Source organism: Natator depressus, chromosome 9 (assembly GCF_965152275.1).
Source record: "Natator depressus isolate rNatDep1 chromosome 9, rNatDep2.hap1, whole genome shotgun sequence".
NCBI classification, from domain to species: Eukaryota; Metazoa; Chordata; order Testudines; family Cheloniidae; genus Natator; species Natator depressus.
This window is the reverse complement of record NC_134242.1, coordinates 34,057,072-34,076,838: the sequence shown is the minus strand read 5'-3', so window position 1 is coordinate 34,076,838 and position 19,767 is coordinate 34,057,072. Positions and strand designations below refer to the sequence as shown.

General features: G+C 42.0%; 1 protein-coding gene and 1 pseudogene across 3 annotated transcripts in view; both read right to left on the bottom strand.

The window, feature by feature from the left end:
- Positions 1-212: 212 nt before the first annotated feature.
- On the bottom strand, positions 213-6,532 carry LOC141993701 (thiamine transporter 2-like; annotated as a pseudogene).
- Positions 6,533-7,335: 803 nt separating this feature from the next.
- The window catches only part of SLC19A3 (solute carrier family 19 member 3), a 30,383-nt gene continuing 17,951 nt past the window's right edge, over positions 7,336-19,767 (bottom strand). For 2 of the 3 annotated variants that reach the window (XM_074963871.1, XM_074963870.1), the window contains exons 4-6: positions 15,155-15,347; positions 11,781-11,922; positions 7,336-8,894 (exon numbers count right to left, since the gene is read on the bottom strand). In XM_074963871.1, coding sequence (XP_074819972.1) covers positions 8,739-8,894; positions 11,781-11,922; positions 15,155-15,347 — 491 coding nt within the window. In that variant the 3' untranslated portion in view covers positions 7,336-8,738. The remainder of the gene's footprint in view (positions 8,895-11,780; positions 11,923-15,154; positions 15,348-19,767) is intronic. The other variant, XM_074963872.1, reaches the window with a different exon arrangement.

The window sequence follows — 19,767 nt, the reverse complement described above, 5'->3', positions numbered from 1 at the left end:
GTTGGTTACCCAAAAAAGTTGCTTTGTTGCTTCAAGTGCTCCATTACATACTGAAGAGCTATGGCAGGGTCCTTGTGAATTCAGTATCCCAACCCAATTCTAGTCTGCAGTGGCTAGGGACCAATAAAGAAGCTTTGTTGTGTAGTAGCATTCCTTTAAATCCTTGCACTCTCAGTATGTGATTTTGGTGCTTAGTTTTGTCAGACCAGCATTCAGATAGTCTCCTGAAGATAATTGATGATTTCTTTCTCCTCTTGGCAACTTGACTGCTCATTAATGCTGGGTGCAGTTGATGTATCTTTTACCTGTTGTTCCTCCTGGGGAGTTTCTGGGACATCTTTTCTTTGGAAGAACATTCTTTTGGGGGACATTGGGAGAAAAAATGAGGCCAAGGATAGAGAAGCCAAACTTATATCATTCAGACAAAAATAGGATAAATCTGCCAAGAAGACTAAAAATTGTCCCAGCACCCCTGCAACTGTGGTTTCAACTAGCATGATGCTTCTGCAATAACTAGTCACTTTCTGTTGTGTCAGTACTGACAATGCTGTAAATGTAGGGCATAATAGACAACTTCAGTGGCTGTTACCATCCCATAAAAAAACATCAGTTGCGTGGCTAGCATCCTTGGACAAATGTGTTAGCCATGTAATAACTTCGTTAACTCTGCTAAGATTAATGATGGTCTTATATGTAGCCCGTAATCAAGAAAATGGGAAACAGCAGCACCAGATAGGAGTATGTCCAAACTGGGAAAACCTGGTTTGTAACCTGGAAAGGAAGGAATCCTGTGACTGTGTGAATGAACTTGTAGAATAAGAATCATAGTAATTGAATTAATGGCAGTGCATGAAATATATACAAATATGACAAGCTTTGAAGCACAGATCTTATACTGCATTGTTCACTATGTAAGAAAAATGTTGCTTAAAATGTAATAATCTGTAGGCTTCTTATCACTGTGGGTTTTTGTTTTTTGTTTTAATTCCTTTAATCTGAATGAAAAACAAAGGGAAACAATTATCTTCCTGAAAATCAATCAGCTCTTCTCTAACTGCATGGGAAATGGCAATTGATACATAGCAATTATGAAAGCAATGAATCAGCAAGTTATAACTGGACAAATCTTTTATGGTCTACCTTAAAATTGTATTTATAAGAAAAAAGTATAGGCCCCTGTTCAGGACAGCACTTAAAAACATACTTAGTCTTTTCTTGTTCAGGACAGTGGTTTAGTATATTGATTTCAATGGGACTTAAGGCACATGTCTCAGGGATCTTTGCATGTCTACACTGGCAGAGTTACAGCGTTGGCAGTTACAGTGCTGCTCAGAGCACACTGTTGCGTGTTCACACTGTCAGCTGCCTACACAATAACATGTTCACGCTTGCGGCACTTGCAACAGTATCCAGAGCAGTGCAACATTTTACAGAAGCAGTATTGTTTGCAACACAGAGACCACTGATTCAGTGATTTAAAACAGAGCCACTATTCACATACCTGTCACTAACTGACCCCAGGCAAGTACACATGAGCCACAAGATCCCCAAAATGGTGAGTAACTGCAGGGGCAGGGGAAATCAGTGTTCCAGGACCATACTGTACACTGGGCATGTGGGTCTTGAGGAGAGCCGGCACTGGGGGCGGGGGAGGGCTTATAATCATTCCTGTCTCCACACTTTCCACAGGCTGTGTTCATTATGGACGGTATCTTGCTGCTGAGGGTGAGCAGGGAATCAAGGGATGGTCTTCTCCAAGACAGCAGCTTCTGCCCTGGGCCTTATGCAGCTCGCCTGTGTGCAGCAATGGTTGCCCCCCAGTGACAACAGAGTGAAAGGGAAAGTTACCCTTAATGGGGCAAGAAACAAAGTAGCTCTGCCAAATAACCTGCAGCAGTGGATTGCCCAGTATCTCCATGAGAGTTTCATGGAGATCTCTGAGGCAGATTCCTGTGAAGTGAGGGAGTTAATCAACACCCTGTTCCACTGCTCAGACTAGGCATGCAGTGGTACGTGCATCATACAGACACAAGCCTGTTTTCTGCAACCCTCCTGCCTCCAACTGGTCCTCTGTTGTATTTGGAGGTCGTGGTGGATAATCAGCTGAATGTGAGCTCCCAATATGATGCTGTGGCCAGAAGGGCTAACGTAGTCCTTGGATGCATAAACAGGGGAATCTCGAGTAGTAATAGACTGGTTATTTTACCTCTGTACTTGGCACTGCTGCGACCACTGTTGGAATACTGTATCCAGTCTGGTGCCCACAATTCAAGAATGATGTTGATAAATTGGAATGGGTTCAGAGAAGAGCCATGAGAATGATTAAAGGATTAGAAAACATGTCTTATGTTGATAAACTCAAGGGGCTCAATCTATTTAGTGTAACAAAGAGAAGATTTAAGGGGTGACTTGATTAGTCAGTAAATATCTATATGGGGAACAAATATTTAATAATGGGTAATAATGGGATGAGGTGGATGAGGCTTTCTTCTGGCAACTCACGGAATTTACTAGATCGCAGGCCCTGGTTCTCATGGGAGACTTCAATCACCCTGATATCTGCTGGGAGAGCACTACAGCGGTGCACAGACAATCCAGGAAGTTTTTGGAAAGGGTAGGGGACAATTTCCTGGTGCAAGTGCCGGAGGAACCAACTAGGGGCAGAGCTCTTCTTGACCTGCTGCTCACAAACCGGGAAGAATTAGTAGGGGAAGCAAAAGTGGATGGGAACCTGGGAGGCAGTGACCGTGAGATGGTTGAATTCAGGATCCTGACACAGGGAAGAAAGGAGAACAGCAGAATATGGACCCTGGACTTCAGAAAAGCAGACTTTGACTCCCTCAGGGAACTGATGGGCAGGATCCCCTGGGAGAATAACATGAGGGGCAAAGGAGTCCAGGAGAGCTGGATGTATTTTAAAGAATCCTTATTGAGGTTACAGGGACAAACCATCCTGATGTGTAGAAAGAATAGTAAATATGGCAGGCGACCAGCTTGGCTTAACAGTGAAATCCTTGCTGATCTTAATCACAAAAAAGAAGCTTACAAGAAGTGGAAGATTGGACAAATGACCAGGGAAGAGTATAAAAATATTGCTCGGGGATGCAGGAGTGAAATCAGGAAGGCCAAATCACACCTGGAGTTGCAGCTAGCAAGAGATGTTAAGAGTAACAAGAAGGGTTTCTTCAGGTATGTTAGCAACAAGAAGAAAGTCAAGGAAAGTGTGGGCCCCTTACTGACTGAGGGAGGCAACCTAGTGACAGAGGATGTGGAAAAAGCTAATGTACTCAGTGCTTTTTTTGCCTCTGTCTTCATGAACAAAGTCAGCTCCCAGACTACTGTGTTGGGCAGCACAGCATGGGGAGGAGGTGACCAGTCCTCTGTGGAGAAAAGTGGTTTGGGACTATTTAGAAAAGCTGGATGAGCACAAGTCCATGGGGCCGGATGCGCTGCATCCGAAAGTGCTAAAGGAGTTGGCGGATGTGATTGCAGAGCCATTGGCCATTATCTTTGAAAACTCATGGCAATCTGGGGAAGTCCCGGACGACTGGAAAAAGGCTAATGTAGTGCCCATCTTTAAAAAAGGGAAGGAGGAGTATCCCGGGATCTACAGGCCAGTCAGCCTCACTTCAGTCCCTGGAAAAATCATGGAGCAGGTCCTCAAGGAATCAATTCTGAAGCACTTAGAGGAGAGGAAAGTGATCAGGAACAGTCAGCATGGATTCACCAAGGGCAAGTCATGCCTGACTAATCTAATTGCCTTCTATGATGAGATAACTGGCTCTGTGGATGAGGGGAAAGCGGTGGACATGTTGTTCCTTGACTTTAGCAAAGCTTTTGACACGATCTCCCACAGTATTCTTGCCAGCAAGTTAAAGTAGTATGGGCTGGATGAATGGACTATAAGGTGGACAGAAAGTTGGCTAGATTGTCGGGCTCAACGGGTAGTGATCAATGGCTCCATGTCTAGTTGGCAGCCAGTATCAAGTGGAGTGCCACAAGGGTCAGTCCTCGGGCCGGTTTAGTTCAATATCTTCATAAATGATCTGGAGGATGGTGTGGATTGCACCCTCAGCAAGCTTGCAGATGACACTAAACTGGGAGGAGAGGTAGATACGCTGGAGGGTAGGGATAGAATACAGAGGGCCCTAGATAAATTAGAGGATTGGGCCAAAAGAAATCTGATGAGGTTCAACAAGGACAAGTGCAGAGTCCTGCACTTAGGATGGAAGAATCCCATGCACCACTACAGACTAGGGACCGAATGGCTCGGCAGCAGTTCTGCAGAAAAGGACCTAGAGGTTACAGTGGACGAGAAGCTGGATATGAGTCAACAGTGTGCCCTTGTTGCCAAGAAGGCCAGTGTCATTTTGGGATGTATATGTAGGGGCATTGCCAGCACATCGAGGGACGTGATCGTTCCCCTCTATTCGACATTGGTGAGGCCTCATCTGGAGTACTGTGTCCAGTTTTGGGCCCCACACTACAAGAAGGATGTGGAAAAATTGGAAAGAGTCCAGTGGAGGGCAACAAAAATGATTAGGGGACTGGAACACATGACTTATGAGGAGAGGCTGAGGGAACTGGGATTGTTTAGTCTGCGGAAGAGAAGAATAAGGGGGGATCTGATAGCTGCTTTCAACTACCTGAAAGGGGGATCCAAAGAGGATGGATCTAGACTGTTCTCAGTGGTAGCTGATGATAGAACAAGGAGTAATGGTCTCAAGTTGCAGTGGGGGAGGTTTAGGTTGGATATTAGGAAAAAAATTTTCACTAGGAGGGTGGTGAAACACTGGAATGCGTTACCTAGGGAGGTGGTGGAATCTCCTTCCTTAGATATTTTTAAGGTCAGGCTTGACAAAGCCCTGACTGGGATGATTTAATTGGGGATTGGTCCTGCTTTGAGCAGGGGGTTGGACTAGATGACCTCCTGAGGTCCCTTCCAACCCTGATATTCTATGATTCTATGAATTAATTATTAATTAAATGGGTAGAATAGATAAATAAAACATGATCCAAGGGCAGGAAGCTGAAGCTAGACAAATTCAGACTGGGAACGGGAATTTTTAACAGTGAAGGTAATTGACCATTGGAACAATTTACTAAGGGTAGTTGTTGAATTCTCCATCACTGGTGTAATTTTTAAATCAAGACTGGATGTTTTTTCTTCTTTTTTCTAAAAGATGTTCTCTAGGAATTATTTTATGGGAAGTTCTATGGCTTGTTACACAGGAGGTCAGACTAACTGATCACAATAGTCCCTTCTGGCCTGAGAATATATGAACTTTGTGCAGGGACCAGAGCTGTGTTGTTGTGAAATGAGCTCCGGTCCCATCTGAAGTCCCATGACTCAGGAAAAAATCATGAGTTGGCAATTTGTGGTCTGAAATTGTTCAGTTCCATTTTCTTAGAGTAGGAATAAGGGAGAGTCCCATGCACTGAGCACTTTTTTCATTTCTCAATAATGAGGCATGACTGTGGATCAGATAGAGCACTATTCTAAAATAACCCAATGCAGCGGTCACTTTCAATATTCTTATAAAGACATGTTTATGAACAGAGAATTTACAGCAGAGAAACATACAGACAATAAAAGACACTAAATAGTAAACTGTATAGCCTAGGGAAATGGGCGCATAACTGGGAGTCAGGAGGTTGTGATTAATCTTGACTGTTCCTCCCTTGAACAAATGGCTTCATAGAATCACGCAAGTGTAGGACTGGAAGTGACCTCAATAAGTCATCGTCCCTTGAACCCAAGGCAGGACTATGTAATGACTAGACCTTCCCTGATAAGTGTTTGTCTAACAAGTTCTTAACCTCCAATGACAGAGATTCCACAGCATCCCTAGGCAATGTGTTCCCGTGTTTAACCACCCCGACGGAAGTTTTTCCTAATGTCCAATGTAAGTCTCTCTTGCTGCAATTTAAGCCCATTGCTTCTTGTCCTATCCTCAGTGATTAACAAGAACAATTTTTCACCCTTCTCTTTGTAACAACCTTTTACATACTTGAAAACTGTTATCACATCCCACCTCAGTCTTTTCTTCTACAGTCTAAACAAACCCAGTATTTTCAATCTTTCCTTGCAGGTCATGTTTTCTAGACCATTACTTATTTTTGTTGCTCTCCTCTGGATGTTTTCCAATTTGTCCACATTTTTCCTTCATCTTTGTCTATTCCAACATTTGGGGAGAAAGAGGATAATACTTACCCCATGTGCTTCACGTGGCCATTGGGAGAACTAGATAAGTTGCTTTGAGTGAAGCACTACTCTGTGAATTTGAAGTATTTATAATTTTCTTTTATTACAGTCTGGCTTTGAGAAATAGTTGGAAACTGCAACAAAACTTTGTTACAGGAAAAAAAAATTGATATAATTTACGTGAGGCTGGCCATCCTCCAAGTGGATCTGTGCTTTCTGAATCTCTCTCTTGTCATTCAGGATGTGAATTTCTCTCAGTGCTTGACTGAATTGTAGGGTTTCAAGCCTTTTATAAATTCTGAGGTCCTTACTCAGGAAAATCCTCATCTGAGATCAGTGGACCTTGTGATCTGGTACTTAAAGAACATACCTGCAGTGTTTATTTTTATTTGATGCATCTTCCTGACTCACCCATTTAGTTTGGAATTTTCCTGTATTGCACCAACCAAATTTCCCCACACTTCACCTATCCTGGTCATACTGATTACTGGACAATCTTTGAATTTAGAGAGATGGTGAAACACGCCCTTAATTTAAATTAACTCTATGCATCTAGGTGCAAGCAAATGAGTGGGGTTCTCTGTTTATCTTTTGCCTTGATTCTTAAATTTTCTTCCTCTTCTTCCAGCCCAAGTTTGCCATGGATTCACCATGAAGTTCAAGCAACTTCTTTCAAATGCAAGTCACAATGACTTGACTGTTTTTACAATTAACCACCACAGTTGTTCTAGGGAACCTGGCTTCTACAACCATCATGAGTGAAAGGCCCAATTTTCAAGAGTGATCTTAAAGGTAGAGGGGAGGAAACAGCATTACAGATACAAAACTGAGAAGGAATGTTATAGGGATGTAGAGGCAGTAATTCTTCTACAGGCATAGGATGGGGTGTTACGCTTATAAGAAGCACATGGGATTTTTTTCAGGGAAGAAGGCAATACACCGCATTTATTGAGATTACAGCAGTTAGCATATATTTTTCTCTCTCTCCCTCTCTCTCTGTCCCTTCCTCCCTCCCTCCAGCCAGTTGATGATTATAGTTACCAGTCCAGAGTCTGGATCAATCTAGTAGTCAGCCAGATTGGTCGCAGAGGGGAACTGGGCTCTGTCGGTTGCGATCCGATGCTTCTGGAGTTGTGGCAAGATGAACCCAAAGTCCCATGGCCAAGCACCCTGTTTTTCTCTGTCGAAGTCCATGGATTTTGCTGTGTCAGTTTTTAACCGGTTGTAATTGGTGTTATCTTTTGATGTTAGCGTTCCAAAACACCTCCAAGAGGGTCATCCTGTCCTGGTTTCAATTTAATCGGTTGTCTTGTCTTTAGGGTTGCCAGCCTCCACCTCAGGGTAGTCATCTGCCCTTCCTTCATTATGGATGTGTGTTGATGGTTCTCTCTAATGTCCTTAAGTTTCTTCACTCTTCCTCTCTTGACCATCTGACTTTAACAATGGCCTTCACACCTTATCTTTTCCTGATGCATGCATTCCTCATTCACACAAACAGTCTTTTACAGAGACCTTCAAAGGTATACAGCAGTTTTTATGTTGAGCAAGAAAGGCATTGTAAATTAAACCTTACTAAATCTTGTAATCAAAACAGTTCACATTGTGGCCCGGACCTTCAACATTCCTCTATTCTCATTAACATAGACACAATACAAGATCCTGTCTCTTACTTACTAAACCTTAAAACAAAGAAATGTATATTTAACTAGAGTACCTAATTTATAATATGTATAGGAAACCATAGTAGATGTTATAACTTAACCTAAAACAAAAGGGTGACCATATCTGTCATAAGGATTGTTCTGGTCTGTCCCTGCCTTAACATCAGTACAGACACTGGCAGTCAGTCAGATGCATTTCTACCAATCCTCCAGAGAGTCATTCCTTTCTGCTATTCAAAATGGGTGGCTGGCAGGATGAAAGTAAGTCATACATTACTACATTATTAAACCTGAAATGCAAATATAAAACCCCACTCCTACAGGGATATACATAGGTAGGAGGCTACAAGGATCTTCCCTGAATGAAGGTATGAGCAAAACCCTCCTCCCACTTGGAGCAGCAAAGCTGAATTGCCAAATGGAATAGCCTTTTGGAATGGAAAGCAGCCCATTTACAATTTTTTCAGAAGCCTGAGTGAGGGAGGGAAAAAGAACCGTGGTATTTTTGCATAACACATAGATTGAGATTGTTATGCTGTTGTGTAAATAAATCAGAATCCAATCAAACCAGATTCTTCCTTTTTTTGGCAAAATATCAGGATGATGGGCCAGTCCCTCAGAAGGGTATAACGTTCGGGTAGGTCAGTTCAGATCAGTGGCACAATATTGATTTACACCAGCTGAAGATCTGGTGTTCAATTATATCAGCCAATTCTTTTGGTTGGAGTAAGTTTGTTGTGATTTAGCAGGGGCATACATGAAGGATGAAGTGCTGCTCCCCTTACTGCAATCTCTCATTGACTTCAGTGAGAGTTTTGCAAGCAGGGGCATTTTTGAGAAGTCATTAAAGCCACAGATCTTTGCATAACTAGTTATAATCTGGTTTCTGATCCTTGTTCCATAATGTTCTGAGGTCTGTTGGAGAAGTTCCGTGTTTCCCTTTTGCATTTGATTGAGACAATTATGTAAATGCTTCTGATCAGGAAAATCCCAGCTATGACTGCAAAGTAACTGCCATAAATTAGGAACTGGAAAAAAATGAATGCAGAAGAACTGGTAAAACACACATACTATATTGGAGAAATACCCACATCTTTCTGAACTATTAAGTATATAGATTCTACCAATTCGTTCACCCATGTCATAGCTAAATTTCTGCAAGCACAAACTTCATTTGGATGGCTTGCCAGATACCAGAGGATCCTTGGTATGCAGAGGTGTCATACTGGCTCCTACACCAACCCCCTGCTCCTCCTGGCAGGCATCATAAGGATGTGGTCAGGGAAAGAGGCATGGCCAAATATTTCCTTAGGCTCTGGCAATGTCCAGCTACTGGAATGGCTCCTTGGGGGTATGGACAGCCAAGGGCAAGCAGCCTTCAGAGAGTCACTAGTTTATGCTGGAGACTAGACTAGTATCAATATGGTCCAGGATTGGGAGAACACAAGATCTGTTTGTTTGCATGATATCAATGATATTCTATCCTATTATAGTATAAGGATTATTGGAAATGATACAGTTCTACCTTGTTCATACAAACCTCAGTTGCTGAAACTGTTAATTGAAACAAATCATACACATCAAACATTTATAAATTACACTGATAACTCTGATTATCCAAAAGTGATCGCTTCCTCATTCCCCCATGATATGCAGACAATCAAAGGTGTACTGTAGATGTATCTTCATTTCAGGATCTCAAGATGTACAGAGTCTTACAGCACTAATTACCTTGAACGTACAGTAGATCAAAATTTAATACATCAGGAAGCAATTTTTTTTGCCTTTCACAGTGAATGGGGAGGGAGGAGTGCTTTTAATACTGTGAAAAATGTAAAGCTCTGAGAACTTATTAAAAGCAACAGAAATGACTCTAAAGTAACACATCATAAGCCTGTTTTTGTGCCTCTATATTGTTGAAGTTTTCATTCAATGGTTGTGAAAAGAAAGGGGTCTCAAGGGGTCTTTAGCATTTTGGACAATATTTTGTTCCATAATGCCCTGTTTGAGTCCTCCACCCATTTATTATATTCCTTCCTCTAACAGTTTTGTCAGGCAATAATGTAGCTTCACTGCTAAAACCACCTGGCAGGTAAATAGTATTATCGAGCTACTGTGCAGAAGTAACCCTGAGAGGAAGATCAGGAGGGGGTGCTCCATGCTGTGGGAAAGCAAAAGGGGTGGTGGTGGAGGAATCTGCAGCGTGCTTGTCATCGTTCCAGGAACTCTGCCTGCTTGTGCTAACCAACCAAGAGACCTCAAGGCCATATAATAAAAATATATCTAAACTCAGAAGTCACACCCCTGCTGAATGGTATCTGAACTCCTTTTTGGTATTCTTGGAGCCCAGAGGGCCAGCAAAAGTGATGTGGAATTGCTGTGTCTGAGATGTCATTGAGGAAACTCTCTACATTCACCTGGGAACATGGTAAAGATTGGAACTAACAGAGCAGATGTTTTTGTTTTCTTTTCCATATTCAAAAGCGAGCTCTCCATGGACTTTCTTGTGTTACTGAAGCATCTGATGACTTTAGGTAACAATATGGGGAGCACTTGTTTGCTTAAGCCTTTTCCATTATGTTTGTCAATGTGTATCATATCTACAGTTGGCATCATGAAAGCATTAGTCTGACAGGCATGCAAGTTCCAGAGTAGCATTTCTTACCTTGTTAAACCTGCTGCCTCTAGGGTCAAATGCTCAATTTGTGTAAATTGTCAGAGCTTCAGTGACTTCAGTGGTGCCCTGGCAATTTACACCAGCTGAGGATTAAGTCTATTGATGAGTTATAAAACCAAGTTTCTGGCCACTTGGGGTCATTAAAGATCCCATGGCATTCTTTGTAAGAGGCTGGGTACCAACTCAAATAGCTTTATACTCTATATACCTAAGTATTCTGTGCTGTTGGATGTATTCCTACTCTGTGCGGTGTGGCTGTGAGCTTCAAGGGTACAGCAATTATCATACAGGTTCCCCCATCAGAGATTCAATGTGTCTTGCCCCCTTTGCCAGCCACTCAAAGTGTGCATGTTAGCCAGTTCTTTACTTTCCTACTTTGGTACTCTGATTCTGTCCCTTTTCTCACCACCACCTTCTCCTGCCAAGTTACTGAAGGCTCCTTTCTACATCTCTTCAGTCAACTCGAAAGTATGGTGATGATTTCAAAGAGGGAAAAATAATTTACCGAGGTTTTGGCTAGATCCTGCTGCCCTTGTATTCAAAGGCAAAATTTCAGTTGACATTAGTAGAAGTAGGACTGGGTTAATGAGCGCAGTGAACACCCCTATGTAATAAGTAGGTATTGCTACTCCAGTTTACAAATGGGGAAACCTGAGGCAGAAAAGTAGAGTTATCTGATTTAAGCTACAGAGCAGGTCTGCGGCAGAGATGGAATTGGAATGCAGGAGCCTCTTGTGCTTAGTTTTGTGCTTGGTCCAGGCTACCTCTTATGCTGTTGAACTGCCATGACACCTTGTGGCTAGAGATTATGTTGATTTCTCATCAGGGTGGGTGCTAGCTTAGTTGTATTAACTGAGAGGAAGTTGGCAGCAGCCCAACAGTATTACCTCCTCAGTCATGAATTGGTCTGGGGTAAGGTAATACTGCAAAAAAAAAAAAATCAAAGGGTCAGTTTAATGGGATCCTAGAGTGTGGATCTGGGCTGCTAAGGGTGAAGGGAAGGGACCATGACTAACCTATGAGTTTTATGTAAAAACACAGTGGCAAACTTTCAAAGCTGGTGACCAAATTACATCTTCAGTGCTGTCTACACAATGGAAAGGACAAAAGAAGAGTGGATTATGATTGCTTAAACTGGAAATTGCAATGTCAAAGGATTCCTTTTACAGGTTTAAGATGCATGTGACACTAACTGAATTAACCAAACAGTAAATGTGAAGTGAATAATTCTATTTACCTGGGTGACTATCTTCAATCCCAGACCTCTTGAATCAACTACGACTACAGTTATAATAGTCTGAATCACCAGTGCGACAAAGTTGTTGAATCCAAACATTAAAGCGTAGCGTTCCATGCTTAGATTGACAGCAATCTGAAACCTAAAATTAAATGGTTGGTTAGTTAAACTGCAGGGAATATGAATGTATTCCCTTTCCTTTTCCTTGGGAAAGAGCGATGATTCACATACAGAATGGTATGTCTAGGCTAGGATAAAAGGTGTCATTTTACAATGTGTTACTAACATATTTTAACACCCTAGTGTAGACAAGGAAAGGTGTATTTGAACATGTTGACTATCAATCTCTGTCCTTACATGCCCCCTCCTCCCATATTACCATAGTCTCTGAGGAGAGGTTTCACCTTCTGTCCTCTAGGATCACGGTATCGCCTATAATCATTTTGTAGATGGAGAGCTGAGGCACAGAGGAAATAAGTGATTTGCTCAGAGTTACACAGGAAGGCTATGAGAGAGCAGGGAATTAAACCTGGGTCTCCCAGGTCCTAGGCTATCATCAAACTTCTGGATTATCCTTCCATTCTTGGTTCAGATGAGCCCTATGGGATCTAATAGAACCTCTTAAGAACAGAGTTTCTCTTGCCAGTTGATTTGTAAGGTCTGTGGTTTGAGAGTGGCATTGATTACTTCTTATCTTTGCTGAATTCCTGTAAGTTTTTTTTTCCTCCCTTCAACTTTTTTCTTTGCATTTATTTTAAACCTTTCTTTGTAAAATTGTATCTTTTGGGTCTTCTACTCAGAAAGTTTGCTTGTAATTCTAGCAATACATTGTATAGTATGTTAATTATTTTTTTTAATGGACATAGGATATTTATTAGGTTCCTGATAGGTTTATTAGGTTTATTGTGGGCTTCCATTTTTTTGGTAGAGCTGGTTGAACTTCATGGCAAACCATCTGTCAGATTTGGCCCATTTTCCTGTTTGTGAACTGTCCATGTATCTGTCAGGATATTTTTTGTTTGCAGTGTTTGTAGCCATGTTGATCCCAGATATGAGAGAGAAGGTTGGTCCAATAATGTCTGTTATTAGACCAACCTCTGTTGGAGAATTTGTTCATTGTTTGCTATTGCTGAACACATAATATTTAAGACTGTTGCCTTCTGTAAGTCTCTACAGCATATAGCAAATTGGGGAGCAGGCTTTGGCACTACCTCAGTGTATGTTTAGTAATATTTGGGCCTATGGGTTTTTTGGAAACCATTATGGTGAGTACTCAATTTGCAGCACTGAGAATGTGGGCTGTGAGATTGGTCAGTTAAGTCATACGATGGGTGAGCTAACATTCATAAAACCAGGAGCAATGCCTGAAGAAATCATTGGGATGTTGAATTTCTCAGAGGGGAGCATTGTGTGGTCTAGGGAATCTTCGGACATTTGTTTCCTGTCTATTTTGTGCAAAGAATGAGCATTAGGTTTGGCCATATTCATAGACTCCAGATTTAAAAACAGCTGGATTCCTTCCTTCTTGACTGCGGAAGAGAAAGAAATAGGCTGGATTTATTTGCTGTTCAGCAGATTTTACATTCATTTTTTTCCTGTCACATACACTAGCCTACTAAGACAGGGCTTAAATCCTCAGAGTCTTTCCTGGTGCCCCCCATGCAATCTCCCCCTCTTCCCCAAACATGCTATGAAAACTCCACGGGGGTTGAAAATGTTTACCAAAGCTCTGCTCCAGGCAGCTCTGGCTGAATTTAAGCCCTGACCTAATCCATCTAGCTGGATTAATAATCAAGGGTGGCTCGGAAAGCACTTTCAGTATAAATTGACTTTTGTGTGCACATGGATGCACGCATTCATGCATCAACAGCTGTATTTGCATGAAAAAAATCCTCCCCAAATATTTGTATGAACAAAATTCTATTGTGCCATATTCACAAAAAAGCAATCTAAACAGAAGGCTGGATTGAATAGTGAGTTAGATGTGTCAAACGTGTGTGTGTGTGTGTGAGAGAGAGAGAGAGAGATGGGTGTGAAATGATTTTCCTATCCTGTGAGAAGTTTTGAGATTTTGAAAAATTTCCTGTCCTAAATTGAGATGAAAAGTTAATGTTGAAAAATTTCACAAATTGATAATCTGGAGGGAAGAAAAAAACCTCAGATTGGGTCAATTGATACATTTTGTTTTGATGATTTTGAAATGTTTCAATTGATTAAATATTTTGTTTTTTAGTATAAAATAACTAAAATGTCAAAATAAGTTGTTTTGAACCACAGAATGAACCATTTAATTTTGGAAATGCTGACATGAGCATTTCAACAACTTTGAAACTTTTTTCAACATTTCTTTTAGTTGGGAGATTGTTAATGGGAAAGGGCCTGTTTCGATCAGTTTTAGTTTTGATGAATTGGGATCTTCTGATGAAAAATCTTTAATTAGAAAGTTTCTCACTAGCTCGAGTGTGTGTTGTGTAGACAGATGCATGCTTCGTATCTACCATATGGGAATGTAGGAATACTGCTCTTCACACATTCTTTATTTAATTCTGTTCATTTTGTACATTTTACTTGATTGTAGAAAGATGGGGTGCCAGAGTTCTTGTAAACGTGTTAGGTTTAACTCCTCTAATGGCTTTCAAGTAATCAGGAAAGAATTGAAATCCATTAATGGGCTTTTCCTTGAGAAGATGTCTATATAGCTGCTATGTAACAGAAGCAAAATTCATTTGAATTCAATGACTCTCTCTCTCCCTTTCTTAAAAACAAAGATTTGAGGGTTTATTGTTATCAGTCTGTTCTTTTTAAAAGCACCAATTAACCTAACAGCAAGCTGTAAATATACCTAAGTATAGCTGTAGGTTAATTTAGTAGCTCTTAACCCCATCTGTGACATAGCTATATCATATCTCAAATGTACTTAAAGCAATAAATATCCACCAGATATCCCTAACCAGCTGAAATAGAGAGGGCATAATATAACTAATTGCTGAATTCCTTGAAACATTCCCAGTTATGTAGAAACATTATGGCTTATTCTTTCTGCATTCTGTGGTCACTTGTGGGTGACATCTTTCAAACACCATTGACATTCCACCCAGCTGAAGGCAGTGTTGTAATTGTGCGAGGAAAAATGGATATGTTTGTACTGGTTGGCTGTTGTCCTTGTTTTCTTGTCTTAGTCCACCATATTCTAACAACCCCTTAAAATGAAAATTGGGGAATATATTGATTTAATTCAAGGAGCTAATGAGCTGTAATCAATCTAATGCTAACTTCATTATTTTTAAACTGAAGGAATGTCTAATGTGACTTTTTTTTATTGGTTTAAGAAGTCTGTGCATAAACAATTCAGCATGATGATGGTTTGTACTTACGTTGCTATTGTTATGAGGAGCATATAACATGACTTGAAAACTAGATAGCTAGCATAGCATATCCAGATGTTGGTAGTAAAATGCATGAGAAATAGAGAACCAGCATTCAGTGCAGAGAAGATTCCCAGTGCTAGCTCTCCTAAAAGATCCCAGTTAATTTTCACGTATCCTACTGCCAGGGAGGTTACTGAACCTAGAGAGACGATATAAGAACGTTGCGTTTTATACCTGCCACACTATAAAGTAAATAGTAACTGTCATAAATATAAAGGGAAGGGTAACCACCTTTCCGTATACAGTGCTATAAAATCCCTCCTGGCCAGAGGCAAAACCCTTTCACCTGTAAAGGGTTAAGAAGCTAAGATAACCTCGCTGGCACCTGACCCAAAGTGACCAATGAGGGGACAAAGCGGGAGACAAAGGGTTTGTCTGTCTGTGTGATGCTTTTGCCAGGAACAGATCAGGAATGCAGCCTTACAACTCCTGTTAAGTTAGTAAGTAATCTAGCTAGAAATGAGTTAGATTTCCTTTTGTTTAATGGCTGGTAAAATAAGCTGTGCTGGATGGAATGTATATTCCTGTTTTTGTGTCTTTTTGTAACTTAAGGTTTTGCCTAGAGGGATTCTCTGCATTTTGAATCTGATTACCCTGTGAGGTATTTACCATCCTGTTTTTACAGAGGTGATTCTTTTACCTTTTCTTTAATTAAAATTCTTCTTTTGAGAACCTGATTGATTTTTCATTGTTCTTAAGATCCAAGAGTTTGGGTCTTTGTTCACCTGTTCCAAGTGGTGAGGATTCTTATCAAGCCTTCATCAGGAAAGGGAGTGTAGGGCTTGGGGGGATATTTTGGGGGAAGATGTCTCCAAGTGGTCTCTTTCCCTGTTCTTTGTTTAAAACGCTTGGTGGTGGCAGCATACGGTTCAAGGACAAGGCAAAGTTTGTACCTTGGGGAAGTTTTTAACCTAAGCTGGTAAGAATAAGCTTAGGGGGTCTTTCATGCAGGTCCCCACATCCGTACCCTAGAGTTCAGAGTGGGGAAGGAACCTTGACATGGTGGCAGAGCGGTGGGATCATTTTGAACCAGAAGCACAGCAGGATTTTAAAGGGTTTTGTAAAAGGTGATTGCAGCTGTAGATTCTGTGTCTCTGCCTGGGGGACAGAGCAGCAGGCATAACAACAGGATTTTTCTGTAGGCTGAGAACAGCTATCAGAGGAAAAAAAGTATCCGGTTACAGCACAGCAAAATTTTACAAGCCAGTTTGGTTTTTTTTTCCCTTTCTAACTCAAGTGTACAGTTAGTTAAAAACAGAAATGGCAGGATGACAGACTGCACTGTTCAACAGAAGCTGGAATTAGCCAGATTTGAGGCTGAGGAAAAACAAAAGGAACATGAAAGATGGGTAGAACTCAGACATATGGAGATAAATGCACAAGCAGCCAAAGAAAAAGAAAGAGAGGCTGCCCACAGGAGAGAAACAGAGGCAAAGGAAAAAGAAAAGGAGGAGAAGGAAAAAGAGGAAGCATGCACTGGAGATGGAGAAGGCAAAGGCTCAGCAGAATATACCAAATAACCCTAACAATCCTTCCCCAACAATCCACAAATGGGAGCGACTATGTCCACAATATGATGAATCCAGTAATATTGCTGAATATTTTCTCACCTTGAGAGACTGTGCACACTCCATCAAATTCCTGAAGCTCACAAGATGACCACATTGGTCACAAAATTGACTGGAAGAGCTCTGGACATATTCAATAAGAAGCCTATTGAGGAAGCTTCTGATTATAATAAATTCAAGGATTTGGTTTTAAAACAATTTCAAGTTACACCTGAAACTTACAGAGTAAAATTTAGAGCCCTTGAGAGAAGACCTGGACTAAGTAATGTGGCTTATGTAAACCAGATGACAGATTGTTTAATAAATGGCTCAACGGATGGGCTGTAACTAACTTTGGAGGAATGCAGGATTTGATGATACAGGAGCAATTCCTGAATATATCCAAGGAGGATATAAAACAATGTTTATGGGATAAGAAAATGGACTCAGCAGAAAGTCTTGCTTCTTATGCTGATCAATACGAGCAGTCCCAGACCGCCAGAGAGGCAGGGCAAGCCAGAACAAAATGGGTGGAGGGAGGAGAGAGGAACAACTCTAGTCGCAGTTGGAGCGGATAGTAGAAGGGACACCCTCAGACTACACCCTACTACCGGGGGCAGCCCAAGTCCCCAACCCCAAGGAACACTCCAGACACCTTATCGTCCCGCCACACTGTTCTCCAGCAACCCACCTAGCCCCAGTGACCCGTCAGCTGGTCGATGTTGTAAATGTAACGAGCCGGGGCATGTAAAGGCCAGTTGCCCCAAGAACCCCAACAGATGACAGTTCATTGCACCAGAATCACACCAGAGGTCCTCAAGCCCAGATACCTCCCAGATACCTTCAGAGTGGAGGGAAACTGAGTGTGGGTGGGAAGAAGGTCATCGCGTGGAGGGACACCGGAGCACAAGTGTCAGCTATCCCTATTCCTTTGTGGATCCCAATTTAATTCACCCAGAGGTCCAAGTGATGATTCAACCCTTCAAGTCAAACTCTTTTGACTTGCTACAGCCAAGTTGCCGGTCCAGTACAAGGGCTGGTCAGGAACGTGGACTTTTACAGTTTATGATGATTATCCCATCCCCATGCTGTTGCGGGAAGACTTGGCCAATCATGTGAAGCTAGCCAAGAGGGTGGGAATGGTCACCCGCAGCCAGGCTAAGCAAGCTGTCACACCTAGCTCTATTCCGGAAACTTCTATCAGGACCCGGTCAGAGGTGATGGAACTGGACCCCATGCCAACATCTGCAACAGCACTAGTGGATCCAGTCACAGAGACCCAGACAGAGCCAGTCTCAGAACCGGAACCGGTGGAACAACCAGCACCAGAACCATTGCCAGCACTGAATCCAGTACTTGCAACCCCAACATCAGAGGGCCCCACTGAACTTGCACCGGCAGCAGCCGATAACCCTACACAAGAGGCTCAGCTGGAGCCTGAACCCCAACATAGTGCACCAGCGGAGAACGGTTCACAGTCAACGGAAACAGCCCATCAACTGCATCGCTTCCAGAGGGACCAAGCCTAGGTCCACAATCCAATGAGGAACTGATGTCTCCAGCACCAAGGGAACAGTTCCAGATGGAACTGGAAGCAGATGAAAGCCTCCAGAGAGCTTGGACGGTGGTACGGAGCATCCCACCACCTATCTAATCGATCCAGGTCTGTTGTAGAAAGAGGGGAAAAAAGGCGCAAAATGATCGTCTGCAGTTGCTTTCACGGAGGGAAGGAGGAAGGGGAGACTGATGACATGTAGCCAAAACCACCCGCGACAATGTTTTTGCCCCATCAGGCATTGGGAGCTTAACCCAGAATTCCAATGGGCAGCGGAGACTGCAGGAACTGTGGGATAGCTTCCCACAGTGCACCGCTCCGTGAGTCGATTCAAGCCAGGGGAGTGAGAACGCACTCCGCCGACTTAATTTGCTTAGTGGGGACATACACAATTGACTGTATAAAATTGATTTCTAAAAATTGACCTCTATAAAATTGACCTAATTTCATAGTGTAGACATACCTTTAGAGTTTCCTGGGGAGCTTACTAATTCCACTGAGCTTTGATCATGTCCTTTTAAAATCTACCAAACTCCTTTGTGGCTTTAGAAGCTTAGTCAGAATCCTGAAGCAAATCCTTTGACTGATGAATTTACCAAGCCCACAGACCTTTTGTGAAACTTGCTAGGCCAGCCAGATCTTTCATTGGTCTTGAAAAATCTATAGTGTGCCAACAGAGAACAGTGTTCTCTCATTCCTAATCAGGCAAAGTATCACAATTGCTTACATACCATCATTTCTGGAAAATGATGGGCCAAAGACCCTAGTGCTCAATATGTGAACTTGCTGGGCTCTTGTGACATGACACAGAATGGTTATGAGAATTTATCTGAGGAAACACCTTGGGAGTGATTCACTGTTGCCTTGCAGCCATTTACCCCAGTGCAAAGTGAGTGTAAAACACTGCTGGATTGGGATGGTAGCATTCTGCATTCGTTTTGCACTGGGGTAAATAACTATTCTAGCTGCAGGGTAGCAATGGACCCAGGTCCCTAATTCCTTTTTAAAACTCCGGTATCTCAAGATAGTGAAAACAACAAGGAGACCTTGTGACACCTTAGAGACTAACAAATGTATTTGGGCATAAGCTTTCATGGGCTATAATCCACTTCATCAGGATAGTGAGTGTACAGTTCACTTAATTTTTGGTGAAAAAATTCTCCTCTAGCCCCACATTACACATGCCAATTAGGATTTAGAAATTTCTTATTAGGGCTTAGAGTTTTTTTAATGTTCCTGTTTATAAAGGAAGGGTGACCACTGGCTCTATCTTGCAGCCTTTATTCATGAGTAGCGAGGCAACAGGGTTATATGTGAGAGAAGGCTTAACTAGCGATGGACCGCTAATGAAATCCTAGATGTGCACTTTAACTCTGGGATGCTACTACCTCACCCTATATTGCTTCCAAAACCCATGCGTCAGTCTGAAATTTGACTGTGAATGCATTAAACATCTG